The sequence below is a fragment of the Nymphalis io genome, chromosome 14 (assembly GCF_905147045.1).
Source record: "Nymphalis io chromosome 14, ilAglIoxx1.1, whole genome shotgun sequence".
In the NCBI taxonomy this organism is placed as follows: Eukaryota; Metazoa; Arthropoda; class Insecta; order Lepidoptera; family Nymphalidae; genus Nymphalis; species Nymphalis io.
The window spans coordinates 4620114-4643899 of record NC_065901.1 but is presented as its reverse complement, the minus strand read 5'-3'; the positions used below and the strand labels follow the sequence as shown (position 1 = coordinate 4643899).

Sequence of the window (23786 nt, the reverse complement as noted above, 5' to 3'; positions counted from 1 at the left end):
ATTTACGTATCGACTTTGCGCACTATCACAAATTAGATTAAATTTAAAATACGAGCGATAAAATTTAGAGTACATTTTGTCGCATTAGCATACATATTAATGATTTACTTTGAAGTCTTTAAACTTATTTTTCTTTCATATTACTTAAGTAATAATATTAAAAAATCTAGTTTAAACTAGTTAGACAAAAAAACGTATGCTGAAGATAATAATTAAATGACAAAAGTATTGTAGGGATTAGAATTACATAAATGAAGCCTCGTGATGAAGTAAGGAACAGTTAAATCGGTTTGGAGGTGTTTTTTTGTTTGTAGTAGTGTAAATAAGTGAATAAATTCGAAATAAGCCAGTTTGCGCTTGTTTAGTGCCAAGAACTCTCGCATAAGTAACGTTTGAAGTATCATGCCATTTCGTTTTTTTATTTTTTTCCTACTTATTAAGAAATAATAAAATATATGCAGGATAGTGAAAAGTAAGTTCGCAAATAAAACTACACAATGAATATGAATGTTATAATGATATTAGTTAATGTATATAAGAAATTTTAAAGTAGAGACGAGACTTTAATTAAAATACGTTTATATATATGAGGTACTATAACATAATAAAATACATTATAAAATGTACTTATTTTGTACCGTACATTACTACAAACGCAACAACTTCTCCAAGCAGATTTGACGGTATACAATATTCCATTGTGATTTTATGAGTTGTTCGCTTTTGTTTATCTATTTTTTTTCGAAAAGAAGTAATTTATGAGAGTCGGTATACATTATTTGGTAAAGCGATGATTGAGGGGCGTATTACGCTCACGCAAGATTCTCAAACTTGCGTGTGGCGCCCGTATGGCGGCGTGGCGATGCCCCCGGGCGCCGAGCCGCTGACGCAGCACGTAAACACTTGTCAAGTGGCCCGCGCAGCCCGAGCTCGGCCAGCAGCGACGCGGCCGCTGAGAGCGCACACGTGAACACGAACCCGTATCAACAATGGATTATATATCAGAGGGTTGATCAAAACAGATCCCGCAGCGTAGCCCAATGTGCGTGGGGCGGGTTGCCCAACTTCATACGAAACGTATAATTTTGACACGCACGATGAACCCTACGCGTGCGTACAGTACCGCGCGTGTTGCCTGCGCGGACGCATGTGCTTTAGATTTGTTTCTGTTTTGAAGTATCGCTTTCAGAGATCGTGAAACAATTTTTTTCGATACGAGTTCCAGATAGGAATTAGGGAATTGTGTAGGGAAGTGATTTTCCTGTAATGTTTATTTATCTTTAATCTTAAAGGTAAGATTATCTTTTTTAATACCGTTTGTTTGTTCACAAAACTGTTAGGGTATAAACGTAACTAGAAGACGAAATAGTCAATAGTTATGTTTTTCCTACCTTTTTTTACTTTGCCTCCCATTTGTCTAACATTTTTACTTGGACTACATACATTTAACTGTAGAGAATAAGTTAATAATTTAAGAAAAACAGTAACTGTTAAATTTGTTTCCGGTTTTTCTCGGTGAAATCTAGATTCCAAACCGTTGGTAGATTTACATTTACATATAATCGACCTTATTTTTTTGTAATTTTAATGCTAATAAAAAATAATTGAATCAAATTTAGTCTACAGGTTGGATGAAAATAGCTTAACTCAATAATAGGGCATATATTCTACACACATATATAAAATATTTCCAAAAATAGGATCCTTTAAAATCATAACATACCTAGGTTTATACCTATACAGCGTCAATTGTGAAGGGTGACCGAATTGAAAACTATAAATAATAACGAAAATAAAATATGATACTACTAATGTATGAAATTTTTAATTTTTTAATTTTTATAATATAATTTTTCTTATGTTTGCCATTCAAAATTGCTTTCCAGAATTTGTTTGTTATTTAATTGAGAGTCACGTGCTTTCATCATCATCATCTGATTAATTAATTACCTATCCACAAATCATCGTCATCGCCAAACCCTTGTCGTCGTTGAAATTCCGCGTACGTATTCCACCTACAGTTTTGCCAAGGTTTATAGCCTAAAGCTATGTAGTCTATACGCTTACTTAATAATCGGGTTATTTAACGCAAAAAGATTTTTTTTAATTGGGCCAGTAGTGTGTACTTGAGATTACCTCTTTCAAACATACTCCATAACTCCGTTTTATAATATGAGGCTATTATATTATATTATATTTGACAATGTAAGAACTGTTAACTATCTCTTATATCGCCAATGCGCCGCCAACCTTGGGAACTAAGATGTACAATACATCTTGTACTTGTAATTACACTGGCTTACTCACCCTTCAAACCGGAACACAACAATACCAAATACTACTGTTTTGCGGTAGAATATCTGATGAGTGGCTAGTACCTACCCAGACGAGCTTGCACAGAGCTCTATCACCAGTAAATATTTTATAAATGTTTTGTATTAATAAATTTGAGTGTTCCATACTTACAATATACATATATTAATACATCATGCATGTACATCACACGCTACGACCCACGGGGGCGTGGAAGCTATGTGTAACTAGGGTGATACCATACGAAGCCAGTATATAATATAATTTCAATTAGAATCTTATCTTAAAAAGTATTAGTATTATTACGATATTACATTAATCACATTATTGAAGTGGAGGGTGTGAGCGGGGGTTAAAAGATTATAAATACATAAGTTTCTGTTCAAGCCCGTCATGATAGATACCAACGACTTAAATTTAAATTCATATTTTACCGTCAAATGTTTGAAGGGTGAGTGAATCAGTGTAGTGCACAAGGGACATAGTAGGTATCTTGGTTCCTAAGGTTGGTGGCACGTTGGTGATGTAAGGAATAGTTAGTATTTCATACAGTGCCAATGTGTATGGGCGATGGTAACCACTTACTACTTGCCTATTTATTGATTAAATTTATTAATTATATTCATACTTATTATATTTTTTTATATTTTTTTTAAATATAGCGCTACCCGTGTAAAACCATTCCGTAAAACTTTTATTATTAACATGAAACATAAAATTCGATGATTTAGAAAGTTTGTTAATAATTGTTTTAAAATAAAAAGGAGCGTTTATAGGTATGTCTTGGCGAAGAAAGTAAAACCAAATGTTTAACCAAAAGTGTAGTTATGATTAGATGGGGCGATTCCGGCATCCTATGATCCGCGTAATGATGCTGTCAAATGTCAGTGCTGTCAAATAACGACACGTCACTTAGAGAAGTTTACAAAGACCGATGTAAACGAATTTTGATGATTATTTTATAAGTATTAAACAAGTTAAACAAGCATTTAATATCAAGCTGACAGGCTGAGTTTTAACATACCTTTACTTGAATCAACGAAACTATTTGCCTACAATTTTTTTAAGGGACGACGTTATATACTTTTGTCTTAATACTTTCTCATTCTTTATGATTATTGGTGACACTATGAACGGTGATTTTTTTCCTTGACAACTAAATTCTGAATGCCAGCCTTGATAATTCAATTCAAATGCTTGTTTCCGATGTAATGTTTTTTTAAATATACCATCAAAATGATAGTGTTTTACTTGAAATGCTCCCATCTCAGAAATACAGACGTTTTTAGATCTAGTTTCCGGTTTTAACTACTGTAAGATGATACAACATATATCACGTTGGTTTGCCGAGGCGTGTGGCGTTTCTATAACTAAAAATAATTTTATCCTTACATAATAATAAGTACCTAATATAATAAGAAGTTATTATATTAAGCAAGTTTATTTTACAATTATCTGTACTTTTTATATAAAAAAAATTGTATAAACTTTTCATTCGTAATTTTTTTTAATTAAAGTTGATTTGAAACACATGTGTACTTCACAGATGTGATCGTCACTTAGGGTAACATACTACCATAGTATAAAATAATAAAAAAGATTATATATTATAGAAAGAAAAATTAGGCTATTCCTAGCAGGTCAATTAAAAATGAAAGAATAACTAACATTCCTTATCCCCCTCCGCTTGTCAGAGTGGTGACAGTGAAGAGCAAGGCGCGCAGCTGCGGCGAGGAGGAGACCCGCGTAACCTTTGCGCGATATTCCGGGCGAGCTATTTGCGGCGGCGTGCAAATAGCATCGCGCGCCAACAGACCACTGATTAACTTAGACCCTCCTATACTTGGTCACGTAGACCCACTGTCTTCTTCAACTTAAATGCTTAAAATTGCTAACACTTTGAAACAATTCTGTTTCTCTTTCTATGGAACTCAAATTAATGATGACAGAAAGAGAGAAATCAGTGGTAAACTGCTAGACAAGGTTAATAATTACGGTCATTAGTAATTTCATGTGTAAAAAGAGTTGATTTTTTACAATCTAAAATCTGCTTAAAAAGTTTCGTTTTTTAAACCGAGAAATAGGTGGAAGGTAGAAGATATTACACAGAGTTAGGTGTTAATCGTTATTTTTACACGGGTGGCGCCGACAAGCGGTGTAAATCATGGCAAGCTAGTCGGAAAGATCAAAGTGCTTTCTTACGACTATTGTGTAGTCCGGACTTTGTGCCCACTTTGTGCACAAGTGCGCGTTTAATTAGCTATATACTATACCAAGAGAACTTTACGACTACAGAGAAATTCAGAATGTACTCATATTTACGCGCCTAAAAGCACTTAAGATTGTTTCATTTAAACAATAATATTGAAGGCTCTTGAATATTGGAAATTATTTAATGATAATATGTCTCCATTTAATAATGAACACTAATAAACTCTTTAAGATATCTGAGTAAGTTATTTACTTTGTATCAACGAGATAACGTTACTTATGTAAACTAAAAATAAATGATAAATATTTATGTGTAAAGCAGAATTAGAATTATGTATTTATTTCATTTTAAAAGCGAATACAATTTTGTACAATAAATGGTATTGTAACCAACGCTAAAAGAGCTAAATAATAATATTGAATTTACTTACAGTAAATTGGTAATGCACATATATAGATTACAGATATTAATAAATAATTTACATTATAATATTGGTAAAAATTTCAAATTAGGTTAGTACACATAATTAAATTTTCATTAGTTATTTTCACAATATAATAACGATATGATTGCTTGTGAAGCGATTTTAATAGCAAAATGTTACATTAAATAAATGCCATGTCTTTCCATTCTCGACTCGACCGCTCTCGGTCTGAGAAACGATGCGCGCATTCCATCAACCACTTGTCCTGTCGATGCCTAATGATGCCTACGTTTATCCATATTTGAATATTATTAAACAAAATTGTAATTTAAGTGTTTAATAACATAATTTTTAATATATCTATATCTATTTGATTTAAAGTGAGTGATATTAGAAAGTGACCCGTTTAAATAGTTAATTATAAGCTTGTCATCATTTCTACCCATTTCAACACTGACGTTGACTTTATGACTCTAATAAAAGCCGATACTCAAACGATAACTAATAATAATAATTTAAATTTATTATATCGTTAAATTCAAGTCCTTGTATGCACATATGTGATGTGGGATCCAATATTCCCATTCGAAACTATTTGATTGGTTGCGTGGTTTAATGAGCTATTTTGTCATTTTGTGTACGTGTGAGATGTATTTATGATTTGCTATTGTTTTTTTTTTAATAATATAACCCAAACATAATGAGTACTGTAAAGCAACAAACGCAGTCCGTTAAATTTCACTTCTGAGGAATGGCATCCTGTCTTCTTAAGTGGATGGTTTGGATCTTCTTTTATCACGCTGATCCACAGTGGCGGAAAATGTTCATGGCATTAATTCATCTGACAATTCTAGGCTTACTTACGATGTATCCTTTAATGCCGACAAGATTACAAGATTACTTTAAGCACAAATTAAGCCTTTAAAACTTTGTAGTCTCTATCCAAATTTATGCTCGTGGTTTTGGTGATCTGCTACAATTATGTCAACTTATTTAGCAGTTTCTCTATAAAATAATACAAAACGTGCTAAAAAAATAATAAATATAAAATTATAGAGTAATATGCCATTACTATATAATGTTTGTATCATTAATTATGATAAAACGTTTTTTTTTTTGTTAAAGGTGTGATAAATGAAAAACGAAATGGATGCAGGACGGACAGTTCGTTGATGTGTTTATTGTGACAATAAACAAAAACACAAAGACAAAACACGAAGTGCAGTGTATTGTGCGGTGTAACGTGCACCTGGAAGTGCAGGTACTTCTGGTGTGGATTCTAGTACGTGTGCAGTATGTGCGAGTGTGTGTGCGTACTGTTGCTGCTGCTGGCTGCCCTACCGGCGTTCGCTGGTATAGTATATTTTTTTATACGACTGAACTTGCATTCTAAATTAGGATTTCTAGATGGTCGATATTTATTTGTATTTTCCATTGTAAAACTTCGTCCAGATATTTATGATCTTCTAATCAAGCAATCCTGATATTCATAATATTAAGTCATAGCACTCACTCGAAAGTTATTATAACGCCAAACAACAACGTAATATCACAAGAGAGATTGGCAAATTGACGGTGTGAGGTTTAAATATTTACCAACGGGTGGCGGGCGGAGAATATTTGCCACCAAAATTTCAAATGATGTAGCTGATTGAATATTACATTAAATAAGACAATTATATTAGTTCTTTAAATGTTCATTATATAAACTCCACATTGATCGCTATAAAGGTAATAATGGTATATATAAAAAGTGTTAAAATAGCCGTCGATCAGAGGCGCGTAGGGCGGTCGCATCCTTCCCGCCGCTGCCGTCCCGCGTCGCGGCAGAATTCTCATAAAAGCTTTTATAGGCACCGCGGGGCCACGCGCTGTGACGACACTGCACACATGGCGCTGATTTGTCATGGGAATATAAAGTATCCAAATTATATAGTTACGGGCATGATACTGCGTCGCTTAGAGTTTTAGGTCAAAAACATTTTGCTCCATTATTTCTATGGTCCTATTCAATACGATGTTACCTTGTCATTAGATTATAATATAGGTACTCGTACGTAGACGATATCTGTAGGTATGTTTCTATATATTTTGTTTTATTTTACATAAATATTAAACTTGAAGAAAACAAGTAAATTTACAGAGGGGTTGTCATTTGATAAAACAAACGACAATTTTTCATTTTACAAACTACTTTTGGCAATAATTATAATGAATCATATATTTTCACATTTATAAGAACTACTTCTCTAAAAAGAAATTCGGTTAACAATTAACGGAGTAAAAGGTACTGAAATATTTTTTCTTTGCCTATCTATATAAATAAAATTATTTTGCTTAGGTTAGGATAGAAAATAAACAATTTGTTTATCAATAATATTCAAAATATTTATGTAAATTATAAGTTTGTCAAGTGATCTTTTGTAAAACGATATGTTTGCTGAATAATTTCTGAAGTGTCTTACGTTATCATTGTCATAAGTTTTTTGTGAAAGATTAGGGAACGAAATTATAGTTATTAAGTCAACAAAGACGGTGAACAATTGTCACTAAGCTAAGCTAACTTCGTGTAAAAGATAATACTACAATAATATATAAAAAACGTTGAGCATTATTACTATAAGAAAAATAATATGTAAACGCAAGTAATTAAATATGCATACAATATACATATATGAATAATATAACAAACAATTTTAAATATCCACCGTTTTACAACAATCTTCCAACAATTATAAAAGTTATTTATTTTTTAACTATATTTAAGTTATAACTAAAGTAATTAATATATATATGTGATTTTACTTTAATCTTTGCCTAAAATTGTACGATCATGAATTCCTTCAGTCAGCGTTAATATGGTAGTATTTGTTGTAGATTACAGTCGTATTTCGTTTTAAGTGCGTAATGACAGGGAAGCAAGAAGGCGTGGGACATGGTACAAAGCGTGTCACGTGCTCATGTTATTTTGGTCCACGAGCGTGGACCAGAGCGTTTGCTAAATCTCAAATCCTTCCGTATTCGTAAAAAACATGAAATTCTCGCCAAACGCTACGAATGGGTTACAGTACACAGCAGGCTTAAAAATGATTTATCTTTCTCAATCTAGGCCACTTTTGTAGTCATTCAAAATGTCTCTATTAACATTTGGCTCATGGATAGCGTCCAAGTAATTTAAATGAGATTTTTAACGGTTTGCAAATATTAATTTAGATGCTTTAATATTTGTTATTCATCCAATGTATTCTATGTCAACATGACTATGTAATTATGTTTTATGTGGGTAATATATTTATATTCTTTAAATATATTTTTTGTATTAAATTATCATATTTTAATGTAACATTTTTCCGAATCTTAGTGTTTATAAGTTATAATCTTTGTTTTTTTTTATATAAAATGGGTATCAGATGGGCGGATGGGCCACCTGATAGTAAGTGGTTATCGCCTCTCATAGACCAATGTCTGTGAGAGGCCAGAACAATGCACTGTAGGAAATATTAACCATGCTATTCATCGTTAATGCGCCGCCAACCCTTGTGTCTGTAAACTCTAAATTAAATTAAAGCCCTAGCAAAAGTATTTTATTATTTCGAAAATATTTAATATTTCGAAGCTATATACTATAATAGTTCGAAGAAAGACAGACAAATATATAGTAGTAGATAACGCCTTGCAATGTTTCTTATGTTTGTAAACTATTTATCCTGTTCGAATTCCGCTAAAATATGCCCCACGATCAAATGTACATATATCAATAGTCATGGAGATCGTTTGAACGGTAAAGGAGTTATATCCTGTTGCTCTATCTAGTAGCAAGTTAGAATAGTCTGGATAGTATAAAGACCTCAAATGAAAAGTGTCAACTTTAATGGTGCTATTTTCAGGCAATTTATGGTGTTATTGACGTTCCAATGTCAAACATATGTACCGCTATATTCATTGTTATAGGACGTCTTTAACGTTTTCTGTGTTTTTATATTGTCTAGTCGTCACATAATAAATATTTAGTGGTAAATGTAACTTTTTATATACTTTTTTAGTTTTAATTGTTAATTAGACTAGTAAATGTATCTAATTGTATGTAAGAATATGTGAAGAATTGTAAGCAAGTAATAGTAAGCAGATAAGTTAATTTGTATACTGCAATTAATCGAGTTTAATATTTGAACATGCGTCATAGTGTCATCCAATACCGAATATAGTTCGTGGTATCGGTCGTAATAATGGGTGTCCGATGATGTCACATCTCGAACATGATCCCTTGTCACGAGATGACGGACGGTACGCGGTCGCAATACGATCGACACGAAGCAGCCGAGTCGATCCCTTGCACTCGCTCTTCATTTATTTTTAACCGATGTTGTTTTGTTCTAAATCATTAGAACATTCGGTATTTTGTTTGTTTTTACTTGTGTAAAATGTTAATGAAGTTTTTCGTGCAGGCCGCAGCATAAATATTGAAAGTGTAATAAATACTTTAGCATCGACTATTGAATAAATACTTAAGTGTTATTGTGTTAAGCGTTTTAATAATCTAAATATTTTAAAAAAAGTTTCGTAATTAAGCTTCGTTTATATAAACGATACTGATTTAATGGAAATATTTTTCTCTTAACAAACAATTAAAAGCAGTTCTATTGGGTGGAAGAGACTGATAACATTGGTTTGAATAAATTACATACAAATTGTACGTATTAACATTATTTACATTACATACAAATTGCACGTAGAATAAATAACATCGCATTGTTATTATATCGACATCGGGTACGTGGAATAAATTATGTCGACCGTTTGATTTATTAATTTTTTTACTTCCTAGTATACATGCGTACCTTCTGAACCTGGTGTAAATCTTCTATTTTTATTTGAATTGAAATATCTTTTAGCGGTGACACTAAAATTTAGTATAGTAAATTAGTTTTTCAAATGTATAGATTTCTTAATTAGATGTTATAATAAGTTATTTTGGGAATATGATAGAAGGTTAAGGTGGAAAGTTGAAAATATTAGCATGTATGCATGTGCATATATGTAGCAATATGGCACAAAGTGTAGCTCATAAGGATGGATAGTAATTTTTAAAGTGAGTCAGATCCATCGCTCTTAGCGACACGTGCCTGCGCCGCACGCCCTTCACGCCCACAGCTCGCACGCAACGCACTTCCGACCGACACATATAATAAAATAAACACATCGAGTGCGATGATTTGGCACTGGAATCTGGAGATGGTATTCAAAATAGAGGAAAGAATATATATTTTTATTGCGGAGTAGGCGAAATGACTTAACTTCCCTCGTTCCGGTGACTCAGATCCACGAGCGTTCGGTCCAGATGTCGTTAGATGATTTCATCAAAGGGAAGCAATTTCGTCGGAAACAAATACTCGTTTAAATACGAAATGAGTATAAATATTTAGTTTAGTTTTAAAACAATCATTGAAATGAGTCCTATAGAATCGTTTGCGTTTCGAGGCCAAGGATGTTCTGGTAGTATTACTCAGTGCTAAGTGTGTGAGAAAACAAACAAGCGACCGATTAACGTCCATAGTAATATCGATGTTTCGACCGGTCTTTATTCAATAACTCGCTATTAGTGTGTAATAAACAATTGTATACAACACATCATAAAGGGTAACACAGATTATGCTTTGTTATCTTAACGTTTGATCAAAGAAATATCCCTCAACGTTCATGGATTACAACGAGAAAAGCTTGTACGAGGCGTCATAGTTTCGAAGCGTATAGATACATCGGGAGAATATAAATAAATTATTATCATACCGATTTGTCTGGTGTGATTTTTTTTGCAACTACTGCGCCGTCTCGGCAAAAAATACATAACCGTACCGTAACCGTAACAGCCTGTGAATGTCCCACTGCTGGGCTAAAGGCCTCCTCTCCTCTTTTTTGAGGAGAAGGTTTGGAGCTTATTCCACCACGCTGCTCCAATGCGGGTTGGTAGAATTCACGTGGCAGAATTTCAGTGAAATTAGACACATGCAGATTTCCTCACGATGTTTTCCTTCACCGTAAAGCACGAGATGAATTATAATCACAAATTAAGCACATGAAAATTCAGTGGTGCTTGCCCGGGTTTGAACCCACGATCATCGGTTAAGATTCACGCGTTCTAACTACTAGGCCAAAAAATAAATTAAAAAAAAGAAAAATACATACTTCGTTTAAATAGCATTTGTATGATATTGTGTATACTAAGCGGGGCTGAACGGCGCCAAGCGACCGCGTAGAGTAAACATGTTTAATTGAGCTCTTTCATATCCTGGGTTGAGTAACAGCACAGGCCTTACTGCACGCTACATGGACATACATTGATGTATTTCTTTACCTTATTCAACGATTTTGAACGTATAATTAATGTGTCATAAAAAATATTAAATTTGATCTTAATAAATAAATAAACATGTAGATTATTTAATTTCATTTATAACGTAAACGTGAAATTATCTTGGCTATTATAGTGCATAAGTGTGTGCGCAAGCAACTAGTGCACTCTCATAATCCGATGGGATGAGAATTCTGATACGACTGGAAAGAGTTCAATCGCAGGCTCAACGGTTTTCCGTGCTTTCTGGGGTAAAGGAGCGTAAACACTGCCGATCCCCAAACTACGAGCTGCTATTAAGAATTGCTCGTCAGAAAAAAACAAATAGCATTATTATTAAGCTAGCTAAGACTAAACCATCAAAGAGACAATAAATTGTATTTTATTGTGTATGCAAAATAAGTTTACAAAAGAAATTACTGCAATAATTTTAACAAATGTTAGAAATTTGTTTCTATTATAATAATTCGATGCGCATGTGCCGTCGCACATTAATTTGCTTTGCTATGTTTACTCACTACAATGCTAATAAGCGCGAACTTGTTGATTTGCATAATAATGTTAAAGATTTATTGTCGAAACGAAAGAGGGTAACATCAACAAGTAAGCAAGCAAAAGCGCCACACACGGCGTGTACCTCTGTCGGTGGTCCTTTATTGTTCGCACGTGGTACAATGCCTTATAATAATTGTTAATTCGAGGGAAATATTTCAATACGAATTATATTCAGATCGTGTGTTAACGCTGCTTTTAACATTTTGGATATAAAGAGTTAAATGTTGCATTCTACGTAGTTTAAATAGAATTTATATACAAATCGAACTATTTTCGTCTTTCCGTTTTAATTGCGTTACTTACGTTTACCTTTTAGAGTTTTATGCTTGTCTTCAGCGGGAAATATTTATTCGAGTGGCAGTCTGGATAACAATTCGCTTGTAAATAGCTGAGTACTATTTGGAGGATATCCTGAGAACTCTCGGAAGATAAATGCGAGTGGGCCGTTAGCTATGTTTGTGTGTCAGCCTATGTATAAATATCGCGAAGCTGCGATGAAGTGTTGAAATGTTAATAATGCGAGGCCGGTCGTTCCCACATCCCACCCGCACGAGCGCACGCGTAAGAGCACAAAATCGCTAATGTTATATAGTTTAGAAAATGTTCATACAAAAGACACGATTTTCGAAATACGAGTGCAGAAATAATTATCAACATTTGTTATAAACCAAGACATCAACTTAAATTGTGAAACAAACTTGTGTGACAGAAACGATATAAATATAGCGAAATAAAACTTAAACATAAATTATAGAAAATATTTTTCCTAAGAAAACGATTTAATTATATTTGCAATTGATAAATTGTGGTTTTCAAGGTGACAATTAACGCTTACATATTCCAATTGAAAATAATTGCCTGATTTTAGTTTAGAAGTCCTTACTAACACTAATGAGGCTATTTAGTTTCTATGATTTTTTTATTATGAACATAACTTGATTTTATTTTTCTTCGATTTTTACTATCAGACGTGAAATTATAAGTAAATATATTGGGTGTTAGTGAAAATTCGAAAGCGAAAAGGTCAACGTCTCTTCTAGCTATAGGTACTTAATTTTTTTTACAAATAAAATTGAACTGAAATATTGAGCTCAATCGGTCGCAGTGAACAAATTTAACATTCAGTTACCAGATTTGACTCACAAATTATATTATACTAACAGGTGAAGTTAATAAAAGTTTATAAAACGTGATTCTGACTTATAACGTAAAAACTTAAAATAATGTTGAATATTATTCATCTATATACTTAGTTCTGGAATTTTAGATCTATAACATATATTGTCGACCGTCAGCGGTAGATCGACACGTATGCCGGAACGGCAAACGGCTTAGCGCTTTTATGCAGTCATTCAACGCCGTTGCTCTCTATTCCTTTCTGTGTGCGTGGCGCAAATACTTTATATTTCGTTGCTATATATTATTATAATAATGAGTTTTTGTTAATTTTTTATGAATGTTTTTTTTAATTATAATTTATTTTTATAACCATTAGTTTCGATGTTTCACAACTGAAGGACGTCACGTGACGGCCTCCTTTTTTTAAATATAATTGTTAGCTTCAATTTTTGAAGTATCTACTGTTTTAATAATCTTTGTCGGATGAGCTGCCAAATTAATGCAATTTTTTTTGTGTATAACATACTTTAAATGTTAATTATTATTTTGCTTGTATTTTAGACATAATCATAGTTTAATTTTATTAAACGTTCTCATTTATCAGACTTCATGCTTGAAATGAATAGGATATACGAGTTAATCATTACTCTTTCTTTATAGCTTTATTAGCTTAGCGTCCATGCAATATTTATATTTTTGTTCATATATTTGCTGCGAGATCTTTTAAAGTTAAGTTTAGCAATTGTAGGTAAGTACCCAAAATTCTGGTGGTGAATGGAAAAAACTGGTGGTAGGGTTTTGTACAAGCTCGTCCACCACTCATCAGATATTCTACCAGCGTTGTGTTCCGGGACAATAATAAGGGACATAACATCTTAGTTCCCAGGGTTGGTGGCGCATCGGCGATGTAAGCGATGGTTAACATTTCTTACAATGTCTTTGGGCGTTTTTTATCATTTGCTCGTCCGCCTAATAATTCTATAAATAAAATTTGTTCTACTCGTTACTCTGTGATTATCGTAATATCCACATATTATGATTTCATTCAACATACATACGTATTCCAATTCCATTGTATTATTACTACTGCGAATTGAAATATTCGCTACATTACATTACATACGAATTTAACCATCATGTAATGTAACACAGATTTTACTCTTATTTTAAATTAATATATCATAAGTTACCGTAATTATGCAGGTGTTCTGTATTTACCTTAATCGTTGTATTATAACAAGAGTACTTACTGTTGTAAAACTTTGAGTAGCACAATATCGTAAGATATTTGGAGTACACTAATACGGAAATTGTATTACAATCTGTGTCATATAAACACATTATAATTACAGCTGGTGGAGAAGGAAAGTATACAGGGCAACGCAGTTGAACGCATATACGCTGTTACATGATCGACTTCGACGACTATCTGCGTCGCCTTTTGTGATGTACTCATTAATCACGAGTATTCTATAATATTTTGAGAGAATCTTTGTTTTGTAATAGACCAACAAAATTTTGATTTTGAGACTAGCCTTGAACCTTACAAGTTTGTCGCGTCATTCTATTTGACGTGTCATTTTTTCAGCACATAGATAGACTGTAATACGCATATATATAATATATAATATAACAGCCCGTTAATGTCCCACTGCTGGGCTAAGGCCTCCTATCCCTTTTTGAGTAGAAGGCTTGGAGCTTATTCCACCACGCTGCTCCAATGCGGGCTGGTAGAATACACATGTGGCATAATTTCAATGAAATTAGACACATGCAGGTTTCCTCGCGATGTTTTCCTTCATCGTAAAGCACGAGATGAATTATAAACCCAAATTAAGCACATGAAAATACAGTGGTGCTTGCCCGGGTTTGACCCACGATCATCGGTTAAGATTCACGCGTTCTAACCACTAGGCCATCTCGGCTAATATATAAATAATATGTAAATGAAATTATTTAACTTAAAGCTTCAAACCAAATTTTAGAACTTAAAAATAGCCTTGCAATAAAGGCTGTGTCAAAACAGCAGCGTTGAAACGCACTTCTGCGCTAGATGGAAACTTTAAGTTCATATAGATTTCTCACCAATCTCGCAAGACAACGTATAATTATTATTACTAGACATACAACCTAAAATAAGAAACAGACAACAATAAAAACTTTTTAAAAAACATACCAAATGGTAATTTGGTATAAGCGCCATCTTTATAGTTTCCTTCGAAAGCGTCCGATTTCATCCTCTGTCATAAGTAAATTAAACCAGGACTAGAACGTTCAACGTCGTTTCAGTAGATGGAGTTATAACTTTTTGTAAGAATATAGTATTCTATACATATATTTCAAAGAGGAAGTATAAACATATTAATAAAGTATCATAATTCGAGTATATCATAATATTATCGGCGACGTTTATTTTTTATTTACTGAGTTTTGTATAATTGTTAGATAACAAATTAGCACAAACAATATACATAATAAGCGAGATAAAAATGTATCATTTACCATCGTTTAGATACGCTATAACCCTATTGCGCATCTGGGTCGTGCATATAAAACAATTTCTTCAGGAGATTATGGTAAGGCCTTTTTAACAGTACAATACAGTAACAGCCTGTGAATGTCCCACTGTTGGACTAAGGCCATCTCCCTTTTGAGGAGAAGGTTTGGAGCTTATTCCACCACGCTGCTAACCAATGCGGGTTTGTAGAATACACATGTGGCATAATTTCAATAAAATTAGACACATGCAGGTTTCCTCACGATGTTTTTCTTCACCGTCAAGCAGAAGGTGAATTATAATCACAAATTAAGCACATGAAAATTCAGTGGTGTTTGCCCGGGTTTGAACCCACGATCGTCGGTTAAGATTCACGCGTTCTAACCACTAGGCCATCTCCAAAATTTGTCATAATTATCCTTAAATGTAATTCTTGCGATACTCTGGTTTAATTGTTATAAATTTGCTATATAATATGAATTTATTTTTTTAACAACTTAATTTTTCTATTAATTCATACAACAACGCATAGTGTTGGATTGTAACTACGTTAATTGTAGAGTTTAATTATTTGTTATTTGTATTTTAGTTATAATCTGTTTTGTGAACCATAAATAAATAAATAAAAGTCATTGCTCGCCTGACCTCTCTCTGGTTACGTCGTGTCCTATCCCATAGGACTATAATTGTGAGAAAATGGAGAGTGCATCTGTGTTTGCGTACACATTCGCGCACTGTAACTATCCTGTATATTTGGCTAGTCTTAATTAAGAATGGCTGCCCGAGTGACCGAAATCGGTCAAGAGAACATACAATGAACTCACATTTAAAACACCAAATTCAACCAAAGTCAGTGTTATGGGCTTAAAAATATTAATAGTAATTACATTTTTGTAATAAAATATTAATAGTAATTGAATACGAATTGGGTTCAATTTGAGCATGAAATAGGTTGTGGAGAAAAAAAAAATTATTTACTTTATTGTTGGTGCACTGTGACACCGTCTGTGTGATGAGAAACTTCTTTGAGAATGCTTTTGCTGGTGAGCTGGTTTCCTGCCACCATAGAAGTTATTGAGACGCTGTTATTGAAATACTGGCTTGAGATGTGGTGGCTCTTTACTACTATTTTTTTAAATGTAATGTATATTTATTTATAATGTATGTGCTATGTGATCACGACCGCCCATAGAATTTGGTGTTGTAAGAAATATTAACCGTTCCTTACATTACCAATGCACCACCAACCATGGGAACTAAGATGTTATATCCCATGTACATGTAGTTACTGTTGCTGACTCACTCAGCATTCAAACCAAAATACAACAATACTAAGTACTGTTGCTTGTCGGTAGAATATGTGATGAGTGGGTAGTACCTATCCAGGTGGCCTTGCAGAGTAGTTGTATTCTGACCGTGACCATATATACCCACATGGTACCATCAATTGTCATGTCATCTCTGTATCATATTAATAAATTATTATATCTTAGGTCCACGCGTTGCACCACCAACAGCTGCTGCGGCAGGTCCTGCATTCGACGTGCAGCAGCAGACCGCGTTATTGGCGCGATTGGGCGAAGCTGTCGCGCTGCGCTGTCGTGTGATACGTCTTGCCGATCGCGCGGTAATTATTTTACTCTTGAACCTTTCATTTCTATTTGTTCTGCGTGAAATGTTTTTTGTGTTGGCGGTTCTTTAACTTTAGTAATATATAAGGATTTCTGATGGTTAGTACTGTACTGAACAGTACTAAATTACACCTATAAGTAGACATAACATTAACTCTTTAATCACTAAAGTATTATCTGAATCTGTTTTTAAAGTAAATATTTTTGATGACCCAATAATAATAGTAATAATTATATTCTTTTGGGATTGGGACATTATTCACACACGGCCGTCTGATCCCAAACTAAGCAGAGCTTGTACTATGGAAACCAGACAACTGATATTCTACATATACTACTTTTCTTTTGTAAATACATACTTATATAGATAATGGTTAGATGATTAAATCAAACGGATCTAGCGAAGGTGTAATTTTTTGTGCTAATATATGTTGAACAAACATTTCGTAATCCTTGGAAATCTTTCAAAATTATAAATATAGACCACTACCTCTTTAGCTACATAATATGTTCATTTAAAGTCGAGCTTCTATTCTGGGCTCCATCTTAAAATAGATTACATATTTGCCCAGTAGTGGTACATTAATAATAATAATAATATCCTGGATATTTTTCACACACGGCCATCTGATCTCAAATTAAGCTTGTACAAAGCTTGCTATGGGAACCAGATAACTGATATCAGTTATCTGGTATGTATTTACAAAAGAAAAGTAATATATGTAGTATATACTACATATATTACTTTTCTTTTGTAAATACATACTTATATAGATAATTACACCCAGACTCAGGACCAACAGGCATGTTTATGCACACAAATGTCTGTCCTGGGTGGGAATCGAACCCACAACTTTCGGCGTGAAAGGCAAGTTTCTACCAACCACGCCAACCAGCACTGGACTAGGAAATGGACTAGTTAATGGACTAGGTCCTAGTATTACTATTGTGACCGAATATGTTATCTGTTAAATGAGGGGAACGTTTAAATGAGCTATATCATGATTAATCTCTCAGAAAGCTTAAAAGCAATCTAATGTATTCAAATTATTTTGAGCGTATCGTCAGAGCAAGAACTATTTAGAAGTCGAAGTAAACTTGATTTTTATTTTTTAAATCTTCAGTCACATACCGAAGACTTAAAATAGATTACATATCTTTAGTCTAGCATAGAATTGTCATGTGTAATCAAAGAGATGTGCGCCGAGAGATCGCATTAGATGTGCGCAGTTCTGCGGCGCCCGAGTTCGCACGCAGCGGCGTAACTCGCTGTATACTAAAAATAATCAATGCCAATGTCACGCGCTCCCCCACGTGTTTCGGATGTCCGTTTGTTGTTTGCGCACTTCCGCTTAATGAATCACAGGCACAACCCTCTGAGTATTCAGATATCAAATTATTAAAATAACCCCTTCGAACATTAGCTACCAAATATTAAACTTGTTAAGAAGTATTAGGAATATATCAAAAAGTAGTAAATGGGTTCATCTTATTAAGATCTGATTAGATCGACAGTATGGAAGAAGGCTGTTTATGAGCACGATCTATGCCGGATATATCTCTATTGATTAATACGTTTAAAGTAAATTAGTAGATAAACAAGACTATAAGACTAACAGTGATAACGATACAAGAAGTAAGTTTTAATGTAAATTTTATTGGCGAGGTTAATATAAATAAATAAATAATATAAATAATAATATAATATATAATATCTAGCATCTGAGTGAGAAATAAATACAGCTTGAATTTAGTCGCCTCGTTCAGAATATCCAAGGTATAAATCGTCAAGGGGAAATAGGCCGCATTAAAGTATAAGTCGGTGAGTGGTATGCGAAGCAGGAGATGACGTGGAGCGAGCGGACTGTGGCCGCGGAAACGTTCGCGAATCCTTGGAGGGACGTCACGCGGCTAAAAGTGGCGACTCGGTGATGTCGTGCGGGCGATTAGAAAAAGCCGGTCATCGACTCGCTCCCAATATAGCGGCACGCGTGCTGCTTCCCGGAAGCAGTCGCTGCCAAAGAGGATTCGCGAGGGAGTAACGTAGCGCTAGTACTAGGCTACGAGATAATAATCGCCACCGTACGATGTCTTCTTAATTATTTTTTTATAGCTTCCTGAAACTACTTAATTTCAAATAACAGAATAATTTAAATACACTTAAAATAATTAAATGAAAATGTATGTTATTTGAAAAAAGTCTAAAATTTAGAGAATTAGCGTTTAATAGTTTACATGTTGTGATTCGAAAGTCAAGCAGGCGTTTAGAGTACAATAAATAAGTTTAAGTGGAGTATGAAATTATTGGTTAAATCAAAAATATACTTAAAATATCTTTTTTGAATTACGAACTTCAGTCCATTGCTCTTTAAACTATTTTTTTTTCGAAGTTTTAGTAGTTTACTAACAAAGAATAATTTCCATCAGGTATCATGGGTCAGATCGAGTGACCTGCAGATATTGACGCATGCGGGCGCGGTGTTCACTGCCGACTCGCGCGTATCGTGTTCCGAGGCTCCTGCTGGGCCTGGCGTTGGAGACACGGGCTCGGATGAGCTGCTTGGTGATATTCTGACGTCACGAGACGACAGCAGCCGTGTGACGGGTGCGGTGCATACGCTGCGCATCGAGAGGCTACGAATGAGCGACTCTGGCAGATACGAGTGTCAGATCAACACAGAGCCCAAATTAAGCTTGTTTTTTAATTTGACAGTAGTAGGTGTGTATGTGCATCGATAGTCAATATTATTATTCAAGCATTATGCGATATGTGATTTATATACTGTCTGAATTCTAAAAGTCTGGCTCGGAAATCCAAAAGTATCATTCGTTAATATTTGATACTAAGCTTTACAAATAATTAATTAATAAAACAAACATAATCAGAGCAAGTGTTCTATAAATGGTATATTATATATACATATATAATTTTTAATTAAGTTAATTATTAATGGAAATTCTGACGCGATGTTACAATTTAATAAAATATAAAAAATACAACTGTGTATGTGATTCGGGACGTTATCTTAGCAGAATCAGCGTTACCGGTGGTATCAGTACGCGCGGTTGGTACTAACGGAGGTGCGGTGTGGGGCACGCGTGGCGGAGCAACGAGGCTAACTTGTGAAGCACGCTACGAATTCACGCATAGTTCGGCGGAGTTGTCAGCGGACGTGCTTGCCGCGCTACCACCCTTGCGCATGCACTGGCTGCACAACGGTGTAACACTAGATCCACAGGTATGTTCGACTAATTAATTTGATAGTGATTGTCAAGGGATAATAATATTGTAAATAAGTATGGATATATTTATAAAAAGTAATTTTATAATTAACAACGATATACAATATGTCACAACACTAAATACCATTATACCATGTTGAGCAGGGTTCTCGTGGAGGCATATCACTGGATACAGAACGTTGGGCGGGTCGTGTGGTATCGCGGCTGACGCTGGCGCAGCTGAGCGCGCTCGACGCGGGGCGCTACACATGTGCGGCTGCCGACCGCAGCGCCACCCTTCTCCTGCGACTGCACGGAATCGACGACCAGGACTACGAAGCAATAGGTACCACGATTGTTACTTCTAGTGTTTTACTTAGAAAATAAATGCAATGAACATCCCAAATATAATTCAATCGATTACCGTGTACAGAAGCGAAGGTATCCAGTTCATGTGATTTCATACAAACTTAACGTATAAATTACTGCTACGTATTTTTATTTTATATTTTCTATTGAAATACTCCCTCATTACACGTGTATACATTTTAGTTGCATTGTATTTAATGAGTACTCCGTTAGTTATTTGGGTCACCTCGAATAATAAAACTGTGAAAGATTTAACTGCGAAGGTCTGTCTCACTATAATACATCTATTTTACTAATTTTCTTTAATCATTTGTGTTTTTTGAAGCTGAAATAGATTTAGATATATTATTAAATAGGTATTTTGAAGTTCTGTGTAATTTGCCAAATATTTTAGCCGATGTGAACGTTATCAACTACTGAATTATTGATACACTATTCGAGGAAAGGTTAATACACGATTTTATGGACAATTGAGTATTTTTTATTATGATACGTTAGAAAAAAAGGAGATGAACATGAAGAAAAATACTATCATTGAAGTAGCTTACTACCGAATAAAGATTGTAAGATTTAGAATAAACCTTAATTTTATTCCTACAATATGCCAGTTATTCAACCTTAGGCTTATATATTATCATAGATAGTCCTTTGTGCAGGCTTGTCTAAGCACCCGTTCAGACAGGCCTACAGAAAGAGTTCTCTCCCACCACCCTCTAATCTGTTATTCTACCACCATATCGCTATTGTGTTCCCAAGTTTCGGTTAGAATCGTTGGTAAGCCATTGTAATTGTGCGAAATGGTCATTGTAAGGAGTGGTTAACAATTGAATTACCTATGGGCGAAGGTACCATCAAGCGCATTTCTGTCTGTAAATGAACGAACGAAAAAAAAACAAACACAATGTGGCTTTAAAAAAATTACCAAAATGTTTTTCTTGTTCTCTTAGAGAGTGAAGTGGAGACGATGCAACGTGACCAAGCTGTTGCGCGAGTAAGCGGGAGCCCTCACTCTCAGCGGGCGCCAGTATCCGCGCTGTTGCTGCTGCTATTACCACTGGTTCTCACGTGACGACGCCTGCGCACTGCGGCGGTGTAAATCTTGTACATATGGTTATTTATAGAATGTAAATAAATATCGGATAGTACGCTGATGTTGTTTCAGTTCATAAATTACTCCGAGGTTTAGGTCGCGGGTTGCGATTATTGGCACGCTGTTGGCGCAGTCCGGCTAGTTATAGCGCAAGAATTAGAACGGTTATATGTCGAGTATTTCCCAATCCCAAAAATAATAGCAAGTGCTATTAGCTTCCTATTTATTTAAAGTAAGACATGAAAATCATATAGACCAAAAAATGTATATTATGTTTTACGTAATCATCGTATATTTAAAAAGTAATGTTCTATAAAATTATAAACCTTTTAAAAGTTGTAACTAAACTTGTGAACTTTTAGAGTTTACTGCTAATAGAGCAGATGTTTTCTAGAGACATGCAGTTAAAGAGAGTTAGGATCCGTTTAAACTTTTTAAATTAGATAAAAATAAAGGATTTAAATATCTAAATACAGAGAAATTAATTTTTAAAAGAGATATATCTTCCGATATCAATTTTTTTTAAATAATTCGATTGAAATTCATTAGAATTCCGACGATTAATACATAATTATAATATAGGTGCATTATAAACATCTTATCTGTACAAATAAGTCTTTTTATTAGTTTAGTTTAATGGTTTTTATTTAATAAAACATATCTTATTATAAAGTGAAGTGACTTCTAAAAATTAACGAATTACCATATAATATTATATCTGTTAATAAAAAAATACCTACTATTAACGAAAACAAAAATATTATCCAAAATAGCTCTAAAGCATTTTTCGTTTTTATCAACATCACAAGTTGCGAGAAAAAAATTAGTATTTTATCACATTCATCTTTCGTAATCGTTAGCTTCATGGCGTCTACTTATATTGCCATTTTTTCCAATTGAACCTGATTTGCATTCACATTCGAAATTTAACGAAAATCATTAATCATTTTGTTGGCAAAATTATAAGAAACAGGTATTCGCTTAATATACTACGTCTTTCGTCAAACTCTACGATTATCTTTGACGTTGTCGAAGGAATGCCAGAACAACCGAGTGTCGCCGCAAGGCGAGGCGAGCGTGCCAGATATAGCGTTCCTGAAAAAGCGTGCTATTAGCGGAGCGGCCCGCTATTAGCTGTTTGTTTGTACGCACACACGCACACGCACTATACGCCCACACACGCGACGTTCCCGTTTACGCTGTCGCTATACTTTTATTGGACATAAGACATTGCTGGTTAATGACTTGATTTATTGTTAATTAATTAAAGATTTATCTATACATATTAAATTTCGATGAAGTTAACGATTACGGATGGATTTTTAACGCGGCTGGAGTGAACTCGATAAAAAGAAAACTATTCATTTCAAGATTATTTTGCATAATATTTTTTGTTTTCGTTAGTAGTAGGTTGAGGAGAAGGTTTGGAGCTTATTCCACCACGCTGCCCCAATGCGGGTTGGTGGAATACACATGTGGCAGAATTTCGATGAAATTAGACACATGCAGGTTTCCTCACGATGTTTTCACATGAAAATTCAGAGGTGCTTGCCCGGGTTTGAACCCACGTTCATCGGCTTAGATTCACGCGTTCTTACCACTGAGCCATCTCGACCTATCCTTCTCCTCAAAAAGGGAGAGGAGGCCTTAGCCCAGCAGTGGGACATTTACAGGCTGTTACTTACTTACTTTTTTAGTAGTAGGTTTATTTTTTTTTAACAGTTATAATACTATATGTTCAATTTGTAGAATTTTCAAGAAGATACTACTAAACTTTACAATAAGATATGATTATTAAATAAAAGAAGCAAAAAATGTTTTGCAGAAACTAAGCAAAATACAGATTAGGATGGATAAGACATTTAGGGCGTAATTATGTATGAACATAATGATACTTTATCTATATACATTAAATTCGATTCATTTGAAACTAATTTATTTTTCATTAGTAAGAATCGTATCGGTTATTCTAGTACGCGGAAGTTGTTCTATGCAAATAGCCTCG

The 23786-nt window shown here is 34.2% G+C and overlaps 1 protein-coding gene across 2 annotated transcripts; it reads left to right on the top strand.

Annotated features, from left to right (window-relative positions):
* Window positions 1-942: 942 nt before the first annotated feature.
* On the top strand, window positions 943-21836 carry LOC126773399 (uncharacterized). Of its 2 annotated transcripts, none has more exons than XM_050494340.1 (7): window positions 943-1292; window positions 6075-6302; window positions 16963-17096; window positions 19528-19819; window positions 20134-20339; window positions 20488-20668; window positions 21639-21836. In XM_050494340.1, the coding sequence occupies exons 2-7, from the start codon at window positions 6245-6247 to the stop codon at window positions 21758-21760; spliced, it is 993 nt and encodes a 330-aa protein (XP_050350297.1). In that variant the 5' UTR covers window positions 943-1292; window positions 6075-6244; the 3' UTR covers window positions 21761-21836. The 2 variants fall into 2 exon arrangements, with proteins under 2 accessions (XP_050350297.1, XP_050350296.1); XM_050494339.1 differs by having other exon boundaries at window positions 20131-20339.
* The last annotated feature ends 1950 nt before the right edge of the window (window positions 21837-23786 follow it).